The sequence below is a fragment of the Mustela nivalis genome (genome assembly GCF_964662115.1).
Source record: "Mustela nivalis genome assembly, chromosome: 4".
NCBI classification, from domain to species: domain Eukaryota; kingdom Metazoa; phylum Chordata; class Mammalia; order Carnivora; family Mustelidae; genus Mustela; species Mustela nivalis.
Window position 1 is genome coordinate 120,806,999 of NC_139023.1, and position 18,261 is coordinate 120,825,259.

General features: G+C 34.6%; 1 protein-coding gene across 9 annotated transcripts in view; it reads left to right on the forward strand.

The window, feature by feature from the left end:
• WDFY3 (WD repeat and FYVE domain containing 3) overlaps positions 1-18,261 on the forward strand; it is a 274,260-nt gene that overhangs the window by 128,495 nt on the left and 127,504 nt on the right. For all 9 annotated transcript variants that reach the window (XM_082726684.1, XM_082726677.1, XM_082726676.1 and 6 more), the window contains 5 exons: positions 655-821; positions 7,579-8,046; positions 9,004-9,105; positions 11,435-11,628; positions 16,931-17,388. In XM_082726684.1, coding sequence (XP_082582810.1) covers positions 655-821; positions 7,579-8,046; positions 9,004-9,105; positions 11,435-11,628; positions 16,931-17,388 — 1,389 coding nt within the window. The remainder of the gene's footprint in view (positions 1-654; positions 822-7,578; positions 8,047-9,003; positions 9,106-11,434; positions 11,629-16,930; positions 17,389-18,261) is intronic.

The window sequence follows — 18,261 nt, forward strand, 5'->3', positions numbered from 1 at the left end:
ACCTTTTTTTGTGTTCTTGATAAAACCACAGTCAAAATATAATTCCATAATGACTCCAAATGTTCTTTTAAAGAAATATGGTTCTAAAAAATTACTCTTCAGAACTTTATTTAAATGTATTCTAACGAGAGTACCTGAACTAATTAATGAGATACAGATAAAGACTTAGAACTCTTTCAAAGAAACTCATTTTTAAAAATTGTTAACAGAAAATGTCTTCGGAAAGAAATGGTTAATAAGATTTTAGGTTGTAAACAGTGAAATTTTATAATCTTTGATTTTTTAAGGATTTTAAAAGGTATTTAATATAATTTTTTTATTTTGTGCTTTATACCAAAGATTAGTGATCAATCTAAATTAACGCTGTTATAAATAAAATCTTAAAAAAAATTAAAATAACACTGTTAAATGCAAAATCAGCTGTTATATATGAGGTCTTAGCCTATTACAATTTTTTTTTCCATTATGGTGTCTTACAATGAAATTTGTAGATTTATTAAAGTATGTCTTTATATAAGGAAAAATTGTACAAAGAAACATCTTGGAGTACTTTATACCTTTATTTACTGCATATGCAAACTGAAAATTTCTCCTTATTAAATTTGAGCATACAACAAAGGAGAAAAAATATTTACCAAACGATACTTTTCCTAGATTGGAACAAGCGAAAGAAGCAGAATCCAAAGATGCCTTGAAAGATCTGGTTAATCTGATAACTTCCCTAACAACGTATGGTGTCAATGAACTAAAACCAGCTGGTATTACCACAGGGGCACCCTTTTTATTGCCTGGTTTTGCAGTACCTCAGCCTGCAGGCAAAGGTGAGTCATTTGTTTTCTTCCTATTCTGAGCCACTCAAAGCAGTAGAGACAATAAATCAGTTTGACTTGGATTGCTCCTTGTTACATGTATAAAGGTGTAATAGGCTATTTTTCATTAGAGTTTATGCTTTATTTATGGTGCATGTTCTTGGGTGACAGCCTCACCAGGTCACATGCTTGAAAATGATATATATGATGAAATATATATGATAATACATAACATCAGCCAATGAAATTTACATTTTAGTATTTCATCTTAACATTCAAACAGCCTAGTAATTTAAACATGACCCTTTTTGTATGTTGGCAGGCTAATACATTTCCAGTTTATGTGGTTGGAACTTGATTCACACTCTGATCACTTAGCTTATCTCTATATAAGATGTAAATAGAAAGCCTGAGTCACAAATGCTTGTATTTTAAAACTAAACAAATACAGATACAAAGACTTTTTTTTTTTTTTTGGTGAGGGAGAGAGATCTTAAGCAGACTCCATACCCAGCACGGAGTCTGCTGAGGGGTTGGATCTCACAACCCCGAGATTGTGACCTGAGTTGAAATTGGATGCTTTACCAACTGAGCCACCAGGTGCCCCACAAAAACTTTATATTATTTATTTCAGATCGGGGAGTAAATTTTGTACAGTTACAGTTTCCCAACTTTGACTCCTCATCTAGTGATATTTTATTAAGGGACCTTTTTTAGTTAATAACATTTAGTTACATGAGAGTGCAAGCTAGTTTTACAGTTTAATTTTTTTAACTTCATAATAACCTTTCTAAAAGAACCTGAGCCTGCAGGCCTCTCATGGTTTCTTTTTTTTTTTTTTTTTTACATTTTTATTTATTTATGTATGTATTTGACAGACAGATCACAAGTAGGCAGAGAGGCAGACAGAGAGAGAGAGGAGAAAGCAGGATCCCTGCTGAGCAGAGAGCCCGATGTGGGACTCGATCCCAGGACCCTGAGATCATGACCTGAGCTGAAGGCAGAGGCTTTAACCCGCTAAGCCACCCAGGCGCCCCGCCTCTCATGGTTTCTTGACTATGATTGTCACTTACTAAATATTCAATACAGTTACGATATTTGCATGTAAAATTTAACTAGGCAGAAAATATCAACATGTCTGGTTATTTAAATTTCAGAGTATGTTATCTTCGTACTTTATGACATAGAAGTCAGCAGTTATAAATTTATTTCTTCAGTGAGAATAAATGGATTTACTAGAAAGCCCTAAGTTTAATTTATTGGGGAAAATTATATTGAAAACTCATGACTTTGATTGGAGTTGTCAGGTTTCCTGTAGTCAATTGTACTCTCAATGTGCAGTTTTTTAAGTGAGTCTCTGAGCAGTAAGGAGAAATCCAGACATATCTTACTGAGTAGTTCCAGGTTTCACTTTATTAAATATTAAGGAAAAAATAAGAGTCTCAAAAAACTGCTAATATATAGACTGTAGCTTGAGTATTCCACAATTAACTGTTTCTTTGAGTTAATTTAAAAATAGCTCACAGCAGGGGTGCCTCGGTGGCTCAGTCATTTAAGCATCTGCCTTCAGCTCAGATCATGATCCCAGGGTCCTGGGCTTGAGTCCCGCCATCAGGCTCCCTGCTTAGCGGGGAGCCTGCTTCTCCCTCTCCGACTTTCCCTGCTGGTGCTCTCTCTCTCAATCAGAGAAAGACAATTATAATATCATCTCTCTGATAGGAGGAATTTAAGAGCCAGGGCAGGGAGTTTGGGGTCTTGGGAAGAAAAAAAATGAAACAAGATGGGATCGGGAGGGAGAAAAACCACAAGAAATTCTTGATCTCAGGAAACAAACAGGGTTGCTGAGGGATTGGGGAGTAGGGATAGGGTGGTTGGGTTATGGACACTGGGGAGTGTATGTACTATGGTGAGTGCTGTGAAATGTGTAAGCCTGATGATTCACAGACTTGTATCCCTGGGGCAAATAATACATTATATGTTAATAAAAATAATGTAAAAAGAATAGCACAACATACATAGGTCACAACATACTTCTTCTTTTAAACTTTATTTGGTTAATTAATCCAATTATGATACTGGCATAATAACTAATTACAATAGCATTATTTTGTAATGAGAGAATTAATGCAGCAAAATTGACCTTCCTCATACATCTTTCTCATATTGTCTCATCTGTAACAGGGATAATAAATATATAACCTAACACCTTCAGAGGTTACAGTGACATGTTGTCTACAAAAGCGAGATTAACTAGAAAGGACAGTGCCCTAAGAGTCAGAATCTGGGTGACTCTTGAGTCATTGAACCTTTCTAAATATCACTGTCTTCTTCAGAAAAATTGATGCAGTATTCTGTAAAATGAATGTATCAAGCTAGATCATTTTGAATTTAGTTTGTAAGTCAAAAAATACCGATTTCCCATGGCCTGCTTTGTTAAGGTTATTGTGCAGACTAAAGGAGATAGCTGTGTTTCATAAAGAGAATATGGGATTTTTTTTTTCCGTCAGCATTATTGAGGCATCATTTGCATATATTCAAATATGTCCATTTTGAGTGTCGAATTTGATGAGTTTTCATAAATATATATGCTTGTGTAATCACCACTGTAATCATGATATGGAATATTCCCATCCTTCTAAAGATTTACTTATTTCCCTTGCTTTCAATCCCTGCTTCCCTCCCACTTGCCCTGGCAGCCATTGATCTGCTTTGGTTTCACCCTGTGGTTTCAGCCCTTTCTAGAATTTCATAAATTGGAATCATACAATATGTAGTTCTTTTGTATCTGGTTTCTTTCACTTTTGTGATTCGTCCATGTGATTGCATGTATTTAAAGTTTGTTCCTTTTTTGGAAAGTATTTCATTATGTGGATTTCTTGCACTTTGTTTACCTGTTCATCAGTTGATGGCATTTATTTAACTGTCATGACTAATGTTTATATGAATATTTATATGAAACAAGTCTTTGTGGGGATGTATAGTTTCATTTCTTTGGGGTATATTCTAAGCGATAGAATTGCTAGGTCATATGTATCTTTAACTTTATGAGAAACTGTCAGACTGTTTTATAAAGTAGCTATCCCATTTGCCCTCATGTCAGCAGCAGTGTGAGAAAGTTTGCTTTACATCCTCAGCAACACTTGTTTTAGACATTCTAGTGTGTGTAGTAGTATCTAGTTGTGTTTTTAATTTGCATTTTTTTAAAGGATTTCAAACATCTTTTAATGTGTTTAAGATTTTATGTATTTATTTATTTATTTATTTATTTATTTGACACACAGAGATCACAAGTAGGCAGAGAGGCAGGCAGAGAGAGAATGAGAAGCAGGCTCCCTGCCGAGCGAGAGCCCTACACGGGGCTTGATCCCAGGACCCTGGGATCATGACCTGAGCCGAAGGCAGAGGCTTTAACCCACTGAGCCACCCTTATTTGCCATCTCTCAACTTCGGTTCAGATCTCTGTGCCCAGTGTTTGATAGGATTGTTCTTTTCATTGGGATTTTAAGAGTTCTTTAAATATTCTGGATAAGTCTTTTATAAGATACTTTTTTTTTAAAGTATGTTCTCCTGTTCTTAACTTGCCTTTTATTTTTAGTAGCATCTTTAGAAGAATGGAAACTTAATTTTGATGAAGTTCAACTTACCATTTTAAAAAATATTTTGCAGATATTAAATCATATTGAAAAAATCTTAGTTAACCAAATTAACTAAGATTTGTGTTTTCTTCTAGGAGTTTCATATTTTGATATTTCTATTAGGGTCCGTGGTACATTTTAAGTTAATTTTTGCACATGGTAGGAAAGAATTTTTTTTCCTTTCAGTATGGCTATCCAAGACCTTTTGTTGAAAAGACCACGTATAACCATACATCTGCGATTCATTTTCACGTCTGCTCCATTGATCAATATGTCCATCCTTAAGGCAATACCATAAGGTTTTGATTACTGTATCTTTTTTTTTTAACTGTATCTTTAAAGTAAGTCTTAAAATAGAGTCATGTAAGTTATCCAATTTTGTTCTTCCTTTTCAAATTACTTTGGCCATTCTATATCCTTTGAACTCCACTTAAATTTAATAATCATGTCAACTTTTAAAAAAATGAAAATAAAAGCCTGAGACTGGGAGTTGATTGGGAGTGCAAATGGATATCAACCTGGAGGAGAATTAACATTTTAACAATATTGAATCTTCCAATCCATGTAAGATATATATTATATATTATATATATATCTTTCCATTTATTGGATCTTATTTTCTCTAAGCATAGTTTTATAGTTTACATAGTACAAGACTTTCAAATCTTCTGTTAAGTTTATCCTTAAATATTCTTCTTGATACTATTATAAACAGAATTGTTTTCTTAATTTCATTTCAGATTTCTTGTTGCTAGTTTCTAGAAATGCATTTGGTTTTTTTAAAAATACTGACCATTTTTATCTGTGAATTTGTTAAGTTTGATTTTTGGTTTTAGTGGGTTTTTTTTCCTTTTCTGTTGTTACATTTCTTTTTAATCTAGTTTTGGATAAGAGCTGATGGATTCTTGTGAAGGAATAGAGATGAGGAAAGCCAAGTGTGACAGTGTTGTGTGTAGCACTGATAGAATGAAGCAGTGATAGTCTGCAGATTTTAACTCTTCGGTTTGGACTGTTTAGGGGTTGGGCTAGCTATATTCTGATACGTTGACACTGTTTATCTTTTTGTCAGTTATTTCTTCAGGGTACTTTGGGGGAATATTTGCTTTGTTTCACTGGTTTCCCTTTTATCATCTGTGAAAAGCAAATTCCTGTTACTAAGGAATTTTTTACATATTCATTGATTATCACATTTAAAAGAGGAAACATGAATGTACCTACCTTATATAAACTATACATATAGTTTACCAACCTTATTTTTAGTGCTGATTTTTAAATCAAATAGAATAGTATAGATACATAAAATTTAAAGGAAAGGGTAAACTGAGTTATTAATGAAGGTGATAAACTTATCTGTGTATGTTAATGCTTGAGAATGACTAATATTCCTGTACTTTATAGTAAGAACTTTAATAAAAATTTGTATCATCATCAGCAGAAAGCTTTTTCTTTTTATTTTTTTCTTAAGATTTATTTGCTTATTTTAGAAAGAGAACACGAGCGGAGGGGAGGGAGAGAGGGAGAAAATCTCAAGCAGACTCCTGAATGTGGAGCCCAAAGCAGGGCTCAATCCCAGGACCTTAAGATCATGACCTGAGCCAAAATCAAGAGTTGGACGCTTAACCAACTGAGCCATCCATGTTTGACTTTTAATTGTTTGAATGTGTACACATTGTATTTGGTTCGCCTTTTTATGGTGGACAATTTGTTCTTGGGATTGCTTATTAAGATTCCTTATCTTTTGCCAGTAACATCACTTCAAACCAAATAATGAAGATAAAACTTGAAAAATTCCAAATTTTCCCATATTACTCTAAGCTCAGCTCATTTTGACTCCTTTCTTTATAGTGAAAACTGATACATTGTCACTTAGTTGAAAGATGCAAAATATAGGTTATAGTTATCCTTTAACTTTATTTGTCATTGTTGGTCACTTGTAGTCAGACTTTAACAATTTGTATGTCCACCAGTCCATCTGAGCTTGGTTTTTGATTTATTACCTGCAGGTAATAAAGAGGAAAGATGTCCTCAAAGAGCAAGCATACTATTAATCTGGAGCTGGAAGTAAAAATATATCTTTGGTATTTGCTACACATAGAAGAAATTTTATGTTATAGATAAACAAAATTGAAATCATTTATAGATCAAAGATTTTTAAAAAATCTTTTTATTTTTTTAAAGAATGTCCAAGCCAGGATTTCTGGGCAGTCTTTCTAACTCATTTTTTATTTTTCCTAGTTCTGTGTTTATCTTCTTTCTGATACCCGGCTTATGCTGTAAGGTACTATGCTAATTTCTTGGCACTAGATTAATGTTTTGGTCACTCTGACAAATGTCCTGTACTCCTAGTAGTTATGAACCTGGGGACAGTTCTTAGAACCAGTCACTTGTTTTCAGTTGCTTCAAATACTTTATATGTTAATTTCTTTATAATTATTTTTTACTAATTTGCCTCACAAGAGACAGGTGTACAGATATTTTTTCTCGGTTGGTATGTTTAAAAATCAGATGTTAAAAAATACAGCTGGTAGGTAGCTATAAGTGGCTTTAACAAACATATGTGAAGAAATTGCACTCTTAGCCTGAAAACAAAATGCATTTTCAAATTAAAATTTGTGAAAGTTCTAGTGTAGTAATGATAAAGAGACATTGGATCTTAGAGAATTTTCAGCCTCCTACTATTTTCCTGCTTTCATTCTTGCTGTTCCCTTGCCTTTTACTGCTTCAGGCTAAAAGTCTTTTCATGAGAGGTAACTGTTCTTACAGTCAAGGTACATCTTATAGATAAAAAGAAAGAAAGAAAGAGAAAGAAAGAAAGAAATCCCTGCATATTTCCAAACTCAGAAGGCTGGACTTACATAATATGCTTTATTTTCTGTAAAACAGTCTAGTGTTTCAGTATATACTATTCTTGAATTGGAGTATTCATAATGATGCATTATAAGTTTTAACAGTATTGTTTTTAATTAAATGACTGAAGTTGGATGGAGAAAAACAGGACTTTTTGTGAAAACAGAATGTGTTCTTAGTAAACAGTTGAGAAACGTTAACAATTCATGATCTGTTTAAATAGACTAGCTTGCCATGATTAAAATATCATGTAACACCTACTTCTGTTTTCTTGTTTTCCATTTCAGGTCATAGTGTGAGAAACATCCAAGCCTTTGCAGTGCTTCAGAATGCATTTTTAAAAGCAAAAACCAGCTTCCTTGCCCAGATCATCCTTGATGCCATCACAAATATTTACATGGCTGACAATGCCAATTACTTCATCCTCGAGTCACAGCACACACTGTCACAGTTTGCAGAAAAGATTTCTAAACTCCCGGAAGTACAAAGCAAATACTTTGAGATGCTGGAGTTTGTCGTTTTTAGCTTAAATTACATCCCTTGTAAAGAACTCATTAGTGTTAGCATCCTCTTAAAATCTAGCTCTTCTTACCACTGTAGCATTATTGCAATGAAGACACTTCTTAAGTTTACACGACATGACTACATATTTAAAGATGTGTTCAGGGAGGTGGGCCTTCTGGAGGTCATGGTAAACCTTTTGCACAAATATGCTGCCCTCTTGAAGGATCCAACTCAGGCACTAAATGAACAAGGTAAAGCATTCTTCAGAATTCCACTTTATTTGATAAAGGGTTTGGGCAGGGTGTTTTGTTCATGTTTTTGCTTTTCATTTGGCTGTTGATTTGAATGACTTAAAAATGGGCGTTATCGTGATACCCTTGTGAATATTTCCCACAATTAACTTGTTCATTCAACCTCTGTTAGGGAATTGGGAAAGAGCAGGGCCCTAGAAATATGTCATTGTGGTGGAAAATAATTTAAGGTAAAAATTGAGGGGAACATTTATGGTCCACATGACTCATTTGTGCTACTTTCTGCTTCTGAGAGGGAATTTAAAAAGCTCCTAGAAATAATTGGGATGTTTAGGTGCTTCAGAATGTTTTTAATTATAGAGAGCAAAAAATAAATCTTTTTAGTGATGTTATATATGTACACATATATTATCACTTAGGTATCTTAAATTTGATATTTTTTATCCTTTCTAATCTGATAAAGGCATAAAGGTATCTGGCATTTAGTATTAAATATGTGAATGAATTAAAACAGTTTGAATAGATAGCACTATTCATAAATAGTGTCTTAAAATCTAACTTTCTCCTGTTAACCTTAGCCTGGATTAGGAAAACTTTTGTAAGAAGAATACTATGTCATTATCCCTTTTTTTTTGAGGTTCTGTCTTAATTCTAGTTAGCATACAGTGTCATATTAGATTCAGTTGTACAGTGATCCATCAGTTCCATACGTCATCCAGTGCTGGCATTTTCCTTCTTCCTGTTTGTTAGACAACTGTAACTTTCTAGCCACCCCAAAATAAAATCTTTAAACACTGATTTTGACCTTACTTTTGGGAGTGTATCATTTTTACAGATTGTATTATATCATTTGTATTAATGGTAAAAGTGAATATGAAAGAAATAATTAAATTATTAAAACCAAATCAAGAGAAAAAAATAAGCTTACAACTTTTGTGATTTGGTCCTTTTTCTCAGGGGACTCAAGAAACAATAGTTCAGTTGAAGACCAAAAACACCTGGCTTTGTTGGTTATGGAGACCTTAACAGTGCTGCTTCAAGGATCCCACACAAATGCAGGTGACTAGACAAGCTTCTAGCACATGCCTCGGGGGAGTGGGGAGTATTCTCTCTGGTTTTGTCTTCTCTAATGACTCTTGCTTATGAAAAATTCCTATCACTTATAAGAAAAACTGTTGATTCAGTGATAGTACCATCATATCCAGAAATACAATGCTTTTGACCTTTTTAAATTTATTGGCAAAATATGTAACATTGTCATTACTATTTCACAATATGTTCTTATATTTTATTGCCTTTTAAAAAAATACAATACCTTGTTTTTAAAGTAGTCTTTTCTAAAGTAGTCGTTAAAGTATCATTTTTTTTATTTACATAACACAAATGACTTTGTTTAAATGTTTTCCAAAATATCTGCTTCCTGTAGTGATTTTCTTAATTTTTAGTAATTCATGTTAGAGTATTATAATGTTACAACTTTAAAGAAGTTGTAAAGAAAAATGATTCTGTAGTAAAATTTGCCTCTCCCAGGTAAACTGGATTCCTTAAATCTTTATCTTTGGTCTCAACTTTTCTTCAGTCTTTTTCTGTCATGAACAGTCCATTTGTATTTGTAAAATATCACTCTTGCTCTTAAAAAAGAGCACTTAAACCTCTCAGGCAACAATGTCAGCACAGTTTAAGAAGAATAAGTATTGGGGAGATGAATTGAGATGAGTAGGCTGGGCTCAGGTCATACAGAGTCTTTCAGGCCATGCCAAGGAACATGAATTGTATTTTAAGTGTTACGGGACGCCACAGATGGATGAAGGAATGAATGAACAAGAAAATGAACTAATGAACAAACCCATTGCCCATTTGCCAGAATGCAAAGGAACTCAGTATTCAACATATTTAAAATATATTTTGTGTCCCACCATGCTGGGTGTTCAAGACACAAAGATACAAAGAGACAAAGATAAGTTAGTGGAAATGAGATTATGCATTATACCATAGATGAAATGTTAATATCATACACATTAAACTTCACCACACTTATTATTTAAATACTTTACTAAATTCATTCAGCTCTGTCTTGGAATTAGTCAAAACTGTACTTAAGTAATGATATATAATTACATGTTTACATCCTTTTCTATCAGGTCATAATTCCTTTAGGACAAGAATTATCTTTGTGTCTTAACTTAGATAAAAGGATAAGGATGTACTATCAAAGATTTATTTGGCAGATTATTTTTTGATGACATGACCTAGTGCTACACAGGAGGGACTGAACAGTTCTGTTGGAGGAGAGTAGAGATCTTACCCCATGTAACTAAAAGTCACTTAACCTATCTCCCAGAGTGCCAGACATTTTCAAAAAGCTCTTAATGACTATCTTTCCTTGTTAAGAAAGGTATTACTTAGCTATGTGATCTGGGGCACTTAGTGCTTTGCTCATAGTAAGTGTTCAGAAAATATTAGCTATGGTGATTATGTAATGGGCACTCACTGGTCACCTGGAAGTAAATACACATGGCTCTCATGTGCTAAATCTTAGCATGTGACTTACATTCACTTCAGAGCCATGTAATTCTTACAAAGTTTGCAAATAGAAAGTCATTAAATAGGACAGTGGCCACTACAGCAAAATACACAAACATCTTTTCACTTAGGAGTCATTTACTGAAATACAGACTAGAAGGAAATCCCAAGTTTAATGGGGGACCGAACATACAGATAAATAATACTAAACTGCTTGATATAAACTACTAGAATAGTGGCATATACAAGTTGCTTTAAGCTGTTAGAGTACCTTTAAACTGAGCTATGTAGGTGTCACTCCTGCTCTGTCATTTGCTAGCTGTGTGACCTTGACCATGTTATCCAAATTCTGTATATCTCATTTCCTCATCTGTATCGTAGGGGATGAAGATTAAATAAACCAATCTACAAAAGTCTTTGGTACAATGACTGATGCCTTTTGTTACAGAATTTGTGGGGGGGGTTTGGTTCATGTGCTCTACTCCACCAAAAAGTTTGGTTCCTTGTAATTTTTCTCCTTAAAGAATCACTTATTCCATTCCTTTCTTGCAAATACTTGGGGTGCCTTGTTCAGTTTAATTTTTACATAATTTGATTTCCAGTATTGTTCAGCTTAAAGCCTTTACATAAAAATATTGAGTCCCTTCTGTATCTACTTGTGAAATATCTGAATCTTCTCGATTTGGAGAATTTACTTCTTTGCTGACCTCCCATAGTTGTGTGTGGTCATTTAAAAGGTGAAATGGCTGGGTGGGTTTTATTTGCAGTCTTTTGCGTTACTCTTCCTACAAAAAGATCAAATTTTAATCCATCTCACGTGTCTTAGAAGGTTTTAAGTTAGCCCATGTTGTTCTTTCTCTGTCAGGAATTTTCCGAGAATTTGGAGGAGCAAGATGTGCGCATAATATAGTGAAGTACCCACAGTGCCGGCAGCACGCCCTGATGATCATCCAGCAGCTGGTGCTCTCTCCAAATGGGGAGGATGACATGGGCACTCTCCTGGGCTTAATGCATTCAGCCCCACCAACAGAATTGCAGTTGAAGACTGATATTTTAAGGGTAATTTAATAAGTGTCTTGTTATTGCTCTCTTACCGTTAAAATTTGTGGTTATTTCTCAGTAACTTACCATGATCATAAACTATTCTTGCAGTTTTTCTTCAAGTCTAAAATGATATGAAAATCTGAATAGTAAGAGAAAAGCTCATGTCTTTTCTGGGCTCTGAGGCCCTCAGGTCACCATCTCCTTCCCCTCTGATACCCTCTCATTGCATCCTCACCCCAGTCTTGGCACTGACATCACAACAAGTAGAGCTGCCTTCTAGAATCATAGCTTTCTTTTATTAACTTTTGCTTTGTGCAGTGACTTTCTCAACAATGAATAATTTTTATTCTTTACACTATTGTTTTATTTCATCCTGTTTTGATTGAGTATAAAAACAATTTTGAATACTCATTTTAAAACGCAGTCTTCCCACAACTTATCTCACAGACAAGAAAAATCTATAAGCGTATCAATATTGGAGAATATTTGTAAATTTGAAGGGATTGTTCAGGAAAAAAAAACAAACAAACAAGTACCTTCCAAAGATGTTAAGATGGCCACATTTTTTTAGCATACAGTTTCCTTCTTTCTTGGTACCTTTAATGGATTTGTAAAACATCAATAAATAAAGCCAATAGAGGGTAATGAGCTGACCCGTAATACTAAGGCAATGTTGTTCTGCAAATGTTAATAAGTGACTCTGAGACTGCAGGAAGGTAGGAGGGAGGGTCCCCTGTGTTGTACTTACTAATTTCCGTGGTGTAAATACGACCTGTTTCAGGCCGCCAAAGCATTACTGAATGTGGATTGGGAAGAGATGAACATAGCGCCCGTTATGTAGTATCTTAAGAGTATAGGGAATAGTAAAATTCAGAAAATAACTAGGAAGTGATAAGCTTTGAGCATTTACTACGTTTGTTTTTAAAATAACTTATTTAGTTGCAAATTTATAGAACAATTTTTAATCACGCCTGTGTTTTAATAAGGCACATAAAATTTCAAAAATACAACAGTTGGCTCTCAAGAGCCAGTATGAGCTGGCTCCAGCACTGCATTGCTTTGAGAGCATGAAGGAGGGTGGGGAGGCAGTGAGGAGGATTGGGGACCTCAATTTAAGTTTCCATTCTTGCTGCTTCCAGAACTGCTTCTTGAGGTGTCTGTTCAGCTGACAAAACCACAGACCTGTGTAATTTAATTTATAATTATTTGTGCCGAAACCCAAAATTCCATATACGATATTTTATAATTCCCCAGATGCACAAGTTTGAATTGTATGCATTATGTTTATGCAAAGTATGCAGCTAATGTATAGCTGTTGGGGATGTCTGGGTGGCTCATTGGGTTAAGTGTCTGTCTTCAGCTCAGGTCATGATCCCAGGGTCCTGGGATCTAGTTGCGCGCTGGACTTCTTGCTCAGCAGAGAGCCTGCTTCTCCCTCTGCCAGCCGCTCCCCCTGCTTGTGTTCTCTCTTTCACAAATCAAAATATTAAAGATATATATATATATGTGTATACATACATATATATATGTATCTGATAATTTTGTCTAATTAAGCACCTACCATCAATATCACATTGTAACTTTGGCATCTGCTACTGATCATTAATTATTGATTGAAGCAACATATTCAGTTATTTCACAGTATTGAAAGTTTTCAGATACTGAGCGGATGATATGATGATGTCAGAGTGCCAGGACAGTTCCAGTTGGAAGGTAGTAGGAGGGGAACTTACCCAGATCTATGCAATACAGATGATTAGACTCAGCTTTGATAAGCACTGTTTTTCTAACCCTTATACTAACTCCAACCTGCAATATGGTTTTCTGCATATTACTTTGACTCTGAACTCACCCATCCTCCTATATAAAATAATACTTGTCCTGTTTTTCCCAGTGTGTTTTTGTTTTTTAAGATTTTATTTCTTTGTTTGAGAGGGAGAGAACTTAAGAGAGGGAGCATGAAAGGGGAGAAGTCAGAGAGAGAAGCAAATTCCCCACTGAGCAGGGAGCCGGATGCCTGACTTGATCCCGGGACTCCAAGATCATGACCTTAGCAGAAGGCAGTTGCTTCACCAACTAAGCCACCCACGCGCCCCTCCCCTGTGTGTTTTTAAAGATGAGGATGGTCATGGGCTTATGTCGGGCATTTTGCTAATAGCTTTACTTGTACTTCCCGTGGAGAAAGTGATCATTATTGCTTCGATTTTACACAACCGAAAACTCAAGACACAGGGAGGTTAGGTAGCTGACCATGGTAAAACATTTTGTAACATTGAGGTCAGAATTTCAACCCAAGCATTCTGACTCAAGTCCTTGCATTTAATTTCCAGGCTAGATGATAAAATGTTTAAAAAGGAAAAAAAAGTTGATATTGCAAGTACAGTTAATTAAATTTGACAAGATAGAGAAACTGTACTGTCAAATCCTGGTAAAATGGAAATTTATTGGCAGAATAATGGAAGGAATGCATTGTATTTTAGATTTTTGTATATATCTACAGATTACATACTTCCTTTTAAAATAATTAAGGCATTGGTACATATCTTAATTTCTAAAGCAGTGTATTTCAAAAGGACAGTTATATATATTAATATTTAGCCTTTCCCTTCAAATATCATTAGAAATGTGAGATATCTTAATAAAATGGTCTTTAAATGTAATGATTGGGAACATTATAAATGATGTCTTAAGTAATATTAGAATACCCATGGTGTTCCAGTGTCTGAAACAGAGAAAAGGAGCCCTTGTGTCAACAAACAGATTTCAGATTGTCGCTTGGGCCAGTAGTGTCATAGTGAAATGCATGAGTGGCGGCATCATTGTGTTTGGGTTTATATCCTCCCCTTGCCATTGTGTAAGCCGTACAATCTTAGGCAAGTTAATTAACCACATTGAACCACATTTAAGCACCATGTATGAAGTGGGGACAATAATGGTGCATAACATGTAGGTTTAAGGAGAGGTTTAAATACGCTAGCACACAACTTGAAGAAGTGCCTTATACAGCTAATTTTGTAATGTGATTTTTAATTATAAACTAAGTTAAAAGCATGACAGTTCAGAAAGTAAGTAATAGTTCTACAAGATTGTTTTACTTGTTTCCTTCAGATTTTATTTCATAGTACTTACAGCTATTCTGGGCAAGAGCATGCTTTCAGTCATCAGACTCTAACTCATTTTGCAAGAAGGAATGTCTAATAAGTACCTTGAAGTTGCTCCTCTTTCCAAAGCATCAGGATATGATCACTTTATATGAATTGAAATACTTTAGATCTTTGCTGCCTTGACTTCGTTATCTTTTCTAGAATAAATCAGTTTGTATACACACACAGTTATAAGTGTTCATGATTGGGTAAAATTATACTAGAATATGTATTTTGTTTATTTAATACAATTACTTTGTAAAAATCACCAAATTCATTGATGTCATTATCCGTCAAAGGAAAAGCTTTTCCATCAGGATTTAGCCTTAGTCTACCGAAAGAATTATGTGATAATGTTTGCTAACATGATCATCTGCCTTTAATATGACATCTTTTAATTGAAGTATAATTAATATACAGTGTTATATTAGTTTCAGATGTACAATATAATGATCCAACAATTACATACATTGCTCAGTGTTCATAAGTGTACTCTTAATCTGTTACCTGTTTCACCCATCCCCTCACCCAGCTCTCCTTGTCAACTACCAGTTTATTTATTTATTTATATATTTTGTCTTCTCTCTTTTTCTTTTTCTTTTTAAAAATTTTTTTAATTTTTTTATTAACATATAATATATTATTAGCCCCAGGGTACAGGTCTGTGAATTGCCAGGTTTACACACTTCACAGCACTCACCATAGCACATACCCTCCCCAGTGTCCATAACCCCACCACCCTTTCCCTACCCCCAAACCCCCAGCAACCCTCTGTTTGTTTTGTGAGATTAAATAAGAGTCTCTTATGGTTTGTCTACTACCAGTTTAAGAGTCCCTTTTTGTTTGTCTCTTTTTTCTTGTTTGTTTTCTTTCTTAAATTTCACATATAAATTACAGTATTTGTCTTTCTGTAACATATTTCACTTGTCCTTGTACCCTCTAGATCCATCCATATTGTTGCAAATGGAAAAATCTAGCTCTTTGTTATGATTGATACTCCATTATATACACACACCACGTCTTATTTATCCAGTCATCTATGAGTGGACACTTAAGTTGCTTCCGTATCTTGACTCTTGTAAATAATGCTGCAGTAAATAAGGGTACATACATCTTTTTGAATTAGTGCTTCTGTTTTCTTTTCATAAGTACCCAGTAGTAGAATTATTGAATCATATGGTATTTCTATTTTTAATTTTTGGAGGAACCTCCATACAGTTTTCCACAGTGGCTACACCAATTTGCATTCCCACCAACAGTGCTCGAGAGTTTCCTTTTCTCCACATCCTCACCACAGTTGTTATTCTTTGTGTTTTTTATTTTAGCCATTCTGACAGATGTGAGATGATATTTCATTATTGTATTGGTTTGTATTTCCCCGATGATGGTTGATGTTGAGCATCTTCTCATGTGTCTTTTGGCCATCTGTGTATCTTCTTTGGAAAAATGTCTATTTATGTCTTCTACCCATTAAAAAATTTTGTTTGTTTGGTGTTGAGTTTTATAAGTTCTCTATGTATTTTAGATATTAAGCCCTTATCAGATAAATCATATGCAAATGTAGCCTTCCCATTCAGTAGGTTGTCTTTTTGTTTTGTTTGTTGAGTTCCTTGGTTGTGTAAGAGCTTTTTTATTTTGGTATAGTCCCCATAGTTTAATTTTACTTTTGTTTCCCTGGCCTCAGGAAATATATCTAGAAAAATGTTTATACAGCTGATGTCAAAGAAATTACTGCCTGGGGGTTTTTTTTGTTTGTTTGCTTGTTTTTTAGGAGTTTATGGTTTCACAGTTAGGTTTTTAATCCATTTTGAGTTTATTTTTGTGTATGATGTAAGAAAGTGGTCCAGTTAAATTCTTTCCCATGTGGCTGTCTGTTTTTCCCAGCACCATTTGTTGCCAAGACTGTCCATATATTCTTGTCTCCTTTGTCACAGATTAATTGACTATATAAGCATAGGTTTATTTCTGGATTCTCTATTCAGTTCCATTGATCTATATGTCTATTTTTGTGTAATATGTCATTTTTTAATTAGTAAGATATTTGATATACTTCATAGGGCTGCTGAATGGGGAAGTAACAAAAACATTCCTATTAGATATTCATAGAAATAATATGTATTTTGTTTTAATTTTAATTATAAGGGAAATCCTTTGTTTTTTCTCATCCCCTTTAGGCCCTCCTGTCAGTCCTTCGAGAAAGCCATCGTTCAAGAACAGTTTTTAGGAAAGTTGGAGGATTTGTGTACATTACATCCTTGCTTGTTGCTATGGAAAGGTCTTTGAGCTCACCACCCAAGAATGGCTGGGAGAAAGTGAACCAGAATCAAGTGTTTGAACTTCTCCACACTGTGTTCTGCACATTGACTGCGGCAATGCGCTATGAGCCAGCCAACTCTCATTTCTTCAAAACAGAGATTCAGTATGAGAAGTTGGCAGATGCCGTTCGATTTCTTGGCTGCTTCTCAGACCTACGAAAAATAAGCCCCATGAATGTCTTCCCCTCAAACACACAGCCATTTCAAAGACTTCTGGAGGAAGATATAATCTCGGTGGACACAGTGTCACCCACTTTACAGCACTGCAGTAAACTCTTTATTTATCTCTACAAAGTAGCCACAGATTCTTTTGACAGGTATGGCTTTGCTCTGAAATAAAGGGTGTGCTGTGTATGACTTCAGCATTAAGGCTTGAATTATAAGTTAACCTGAAAGGAAATGAAAATGAATCTTTTCTCTTATTTGCTTATCTGTCCCTTTATTTGTAAATCTTACTGTTGCTCTGATGTTAAGGTTTTCAACGTGAATATTTGTGTATTACTTGTAAATCTAGGGTCAGTTAGCTCTTGAGGCACTTAATGGAAGTGTGTATAAAGTTTACTTTAATGATGGTGTTTGCTATTATTCTCTTTTTCCTCTGTTCTCAACGTTAGGTACATCAAGACTTACTGATATTAGTTACCAGTAGGGGAACGTGGTTATGATTATATGTATTTCCAGACAGATGATATATTTTCAGCATTCCTAATCATTCGCAACATTTTGTAATCCTTGAAAAAGAATATTGCTCCATAAGAGACGTTGGTAGTTTGAGAGTCTCTCAGATTTATTTATTCATTACTTTATTAAGTCCTTAACGAACACCTGCTGCATGCCGTGTTAATTGTGCTAGTCCTGAGGGGTCAAGCACAAGATGACTTTAGACATGGCCGTCCCTTAGCTTAAATACAGACACAAACAATGACAATATATTGTGATAAAATCTATCAGGAGGGAACTCCAGGGTTCTAAGGGGATCATAGTAGTGCCACTTTACCGGAATCATTTGTTTTCAGTTCTTAAAGTGTTTTCTCATTTTAAAAATAATGTAAGATTGGTCATAGTGCTAATTTGTCCTGAGCATTATCACTTTTAACAGCTGCCATAGTTTTATCTCATAAAATAACTGGATTGTTTCTTTATTGTCTTGTAAGTTAAGCAAGTAACTCTGTTCAGATGGAGCTTCTAAT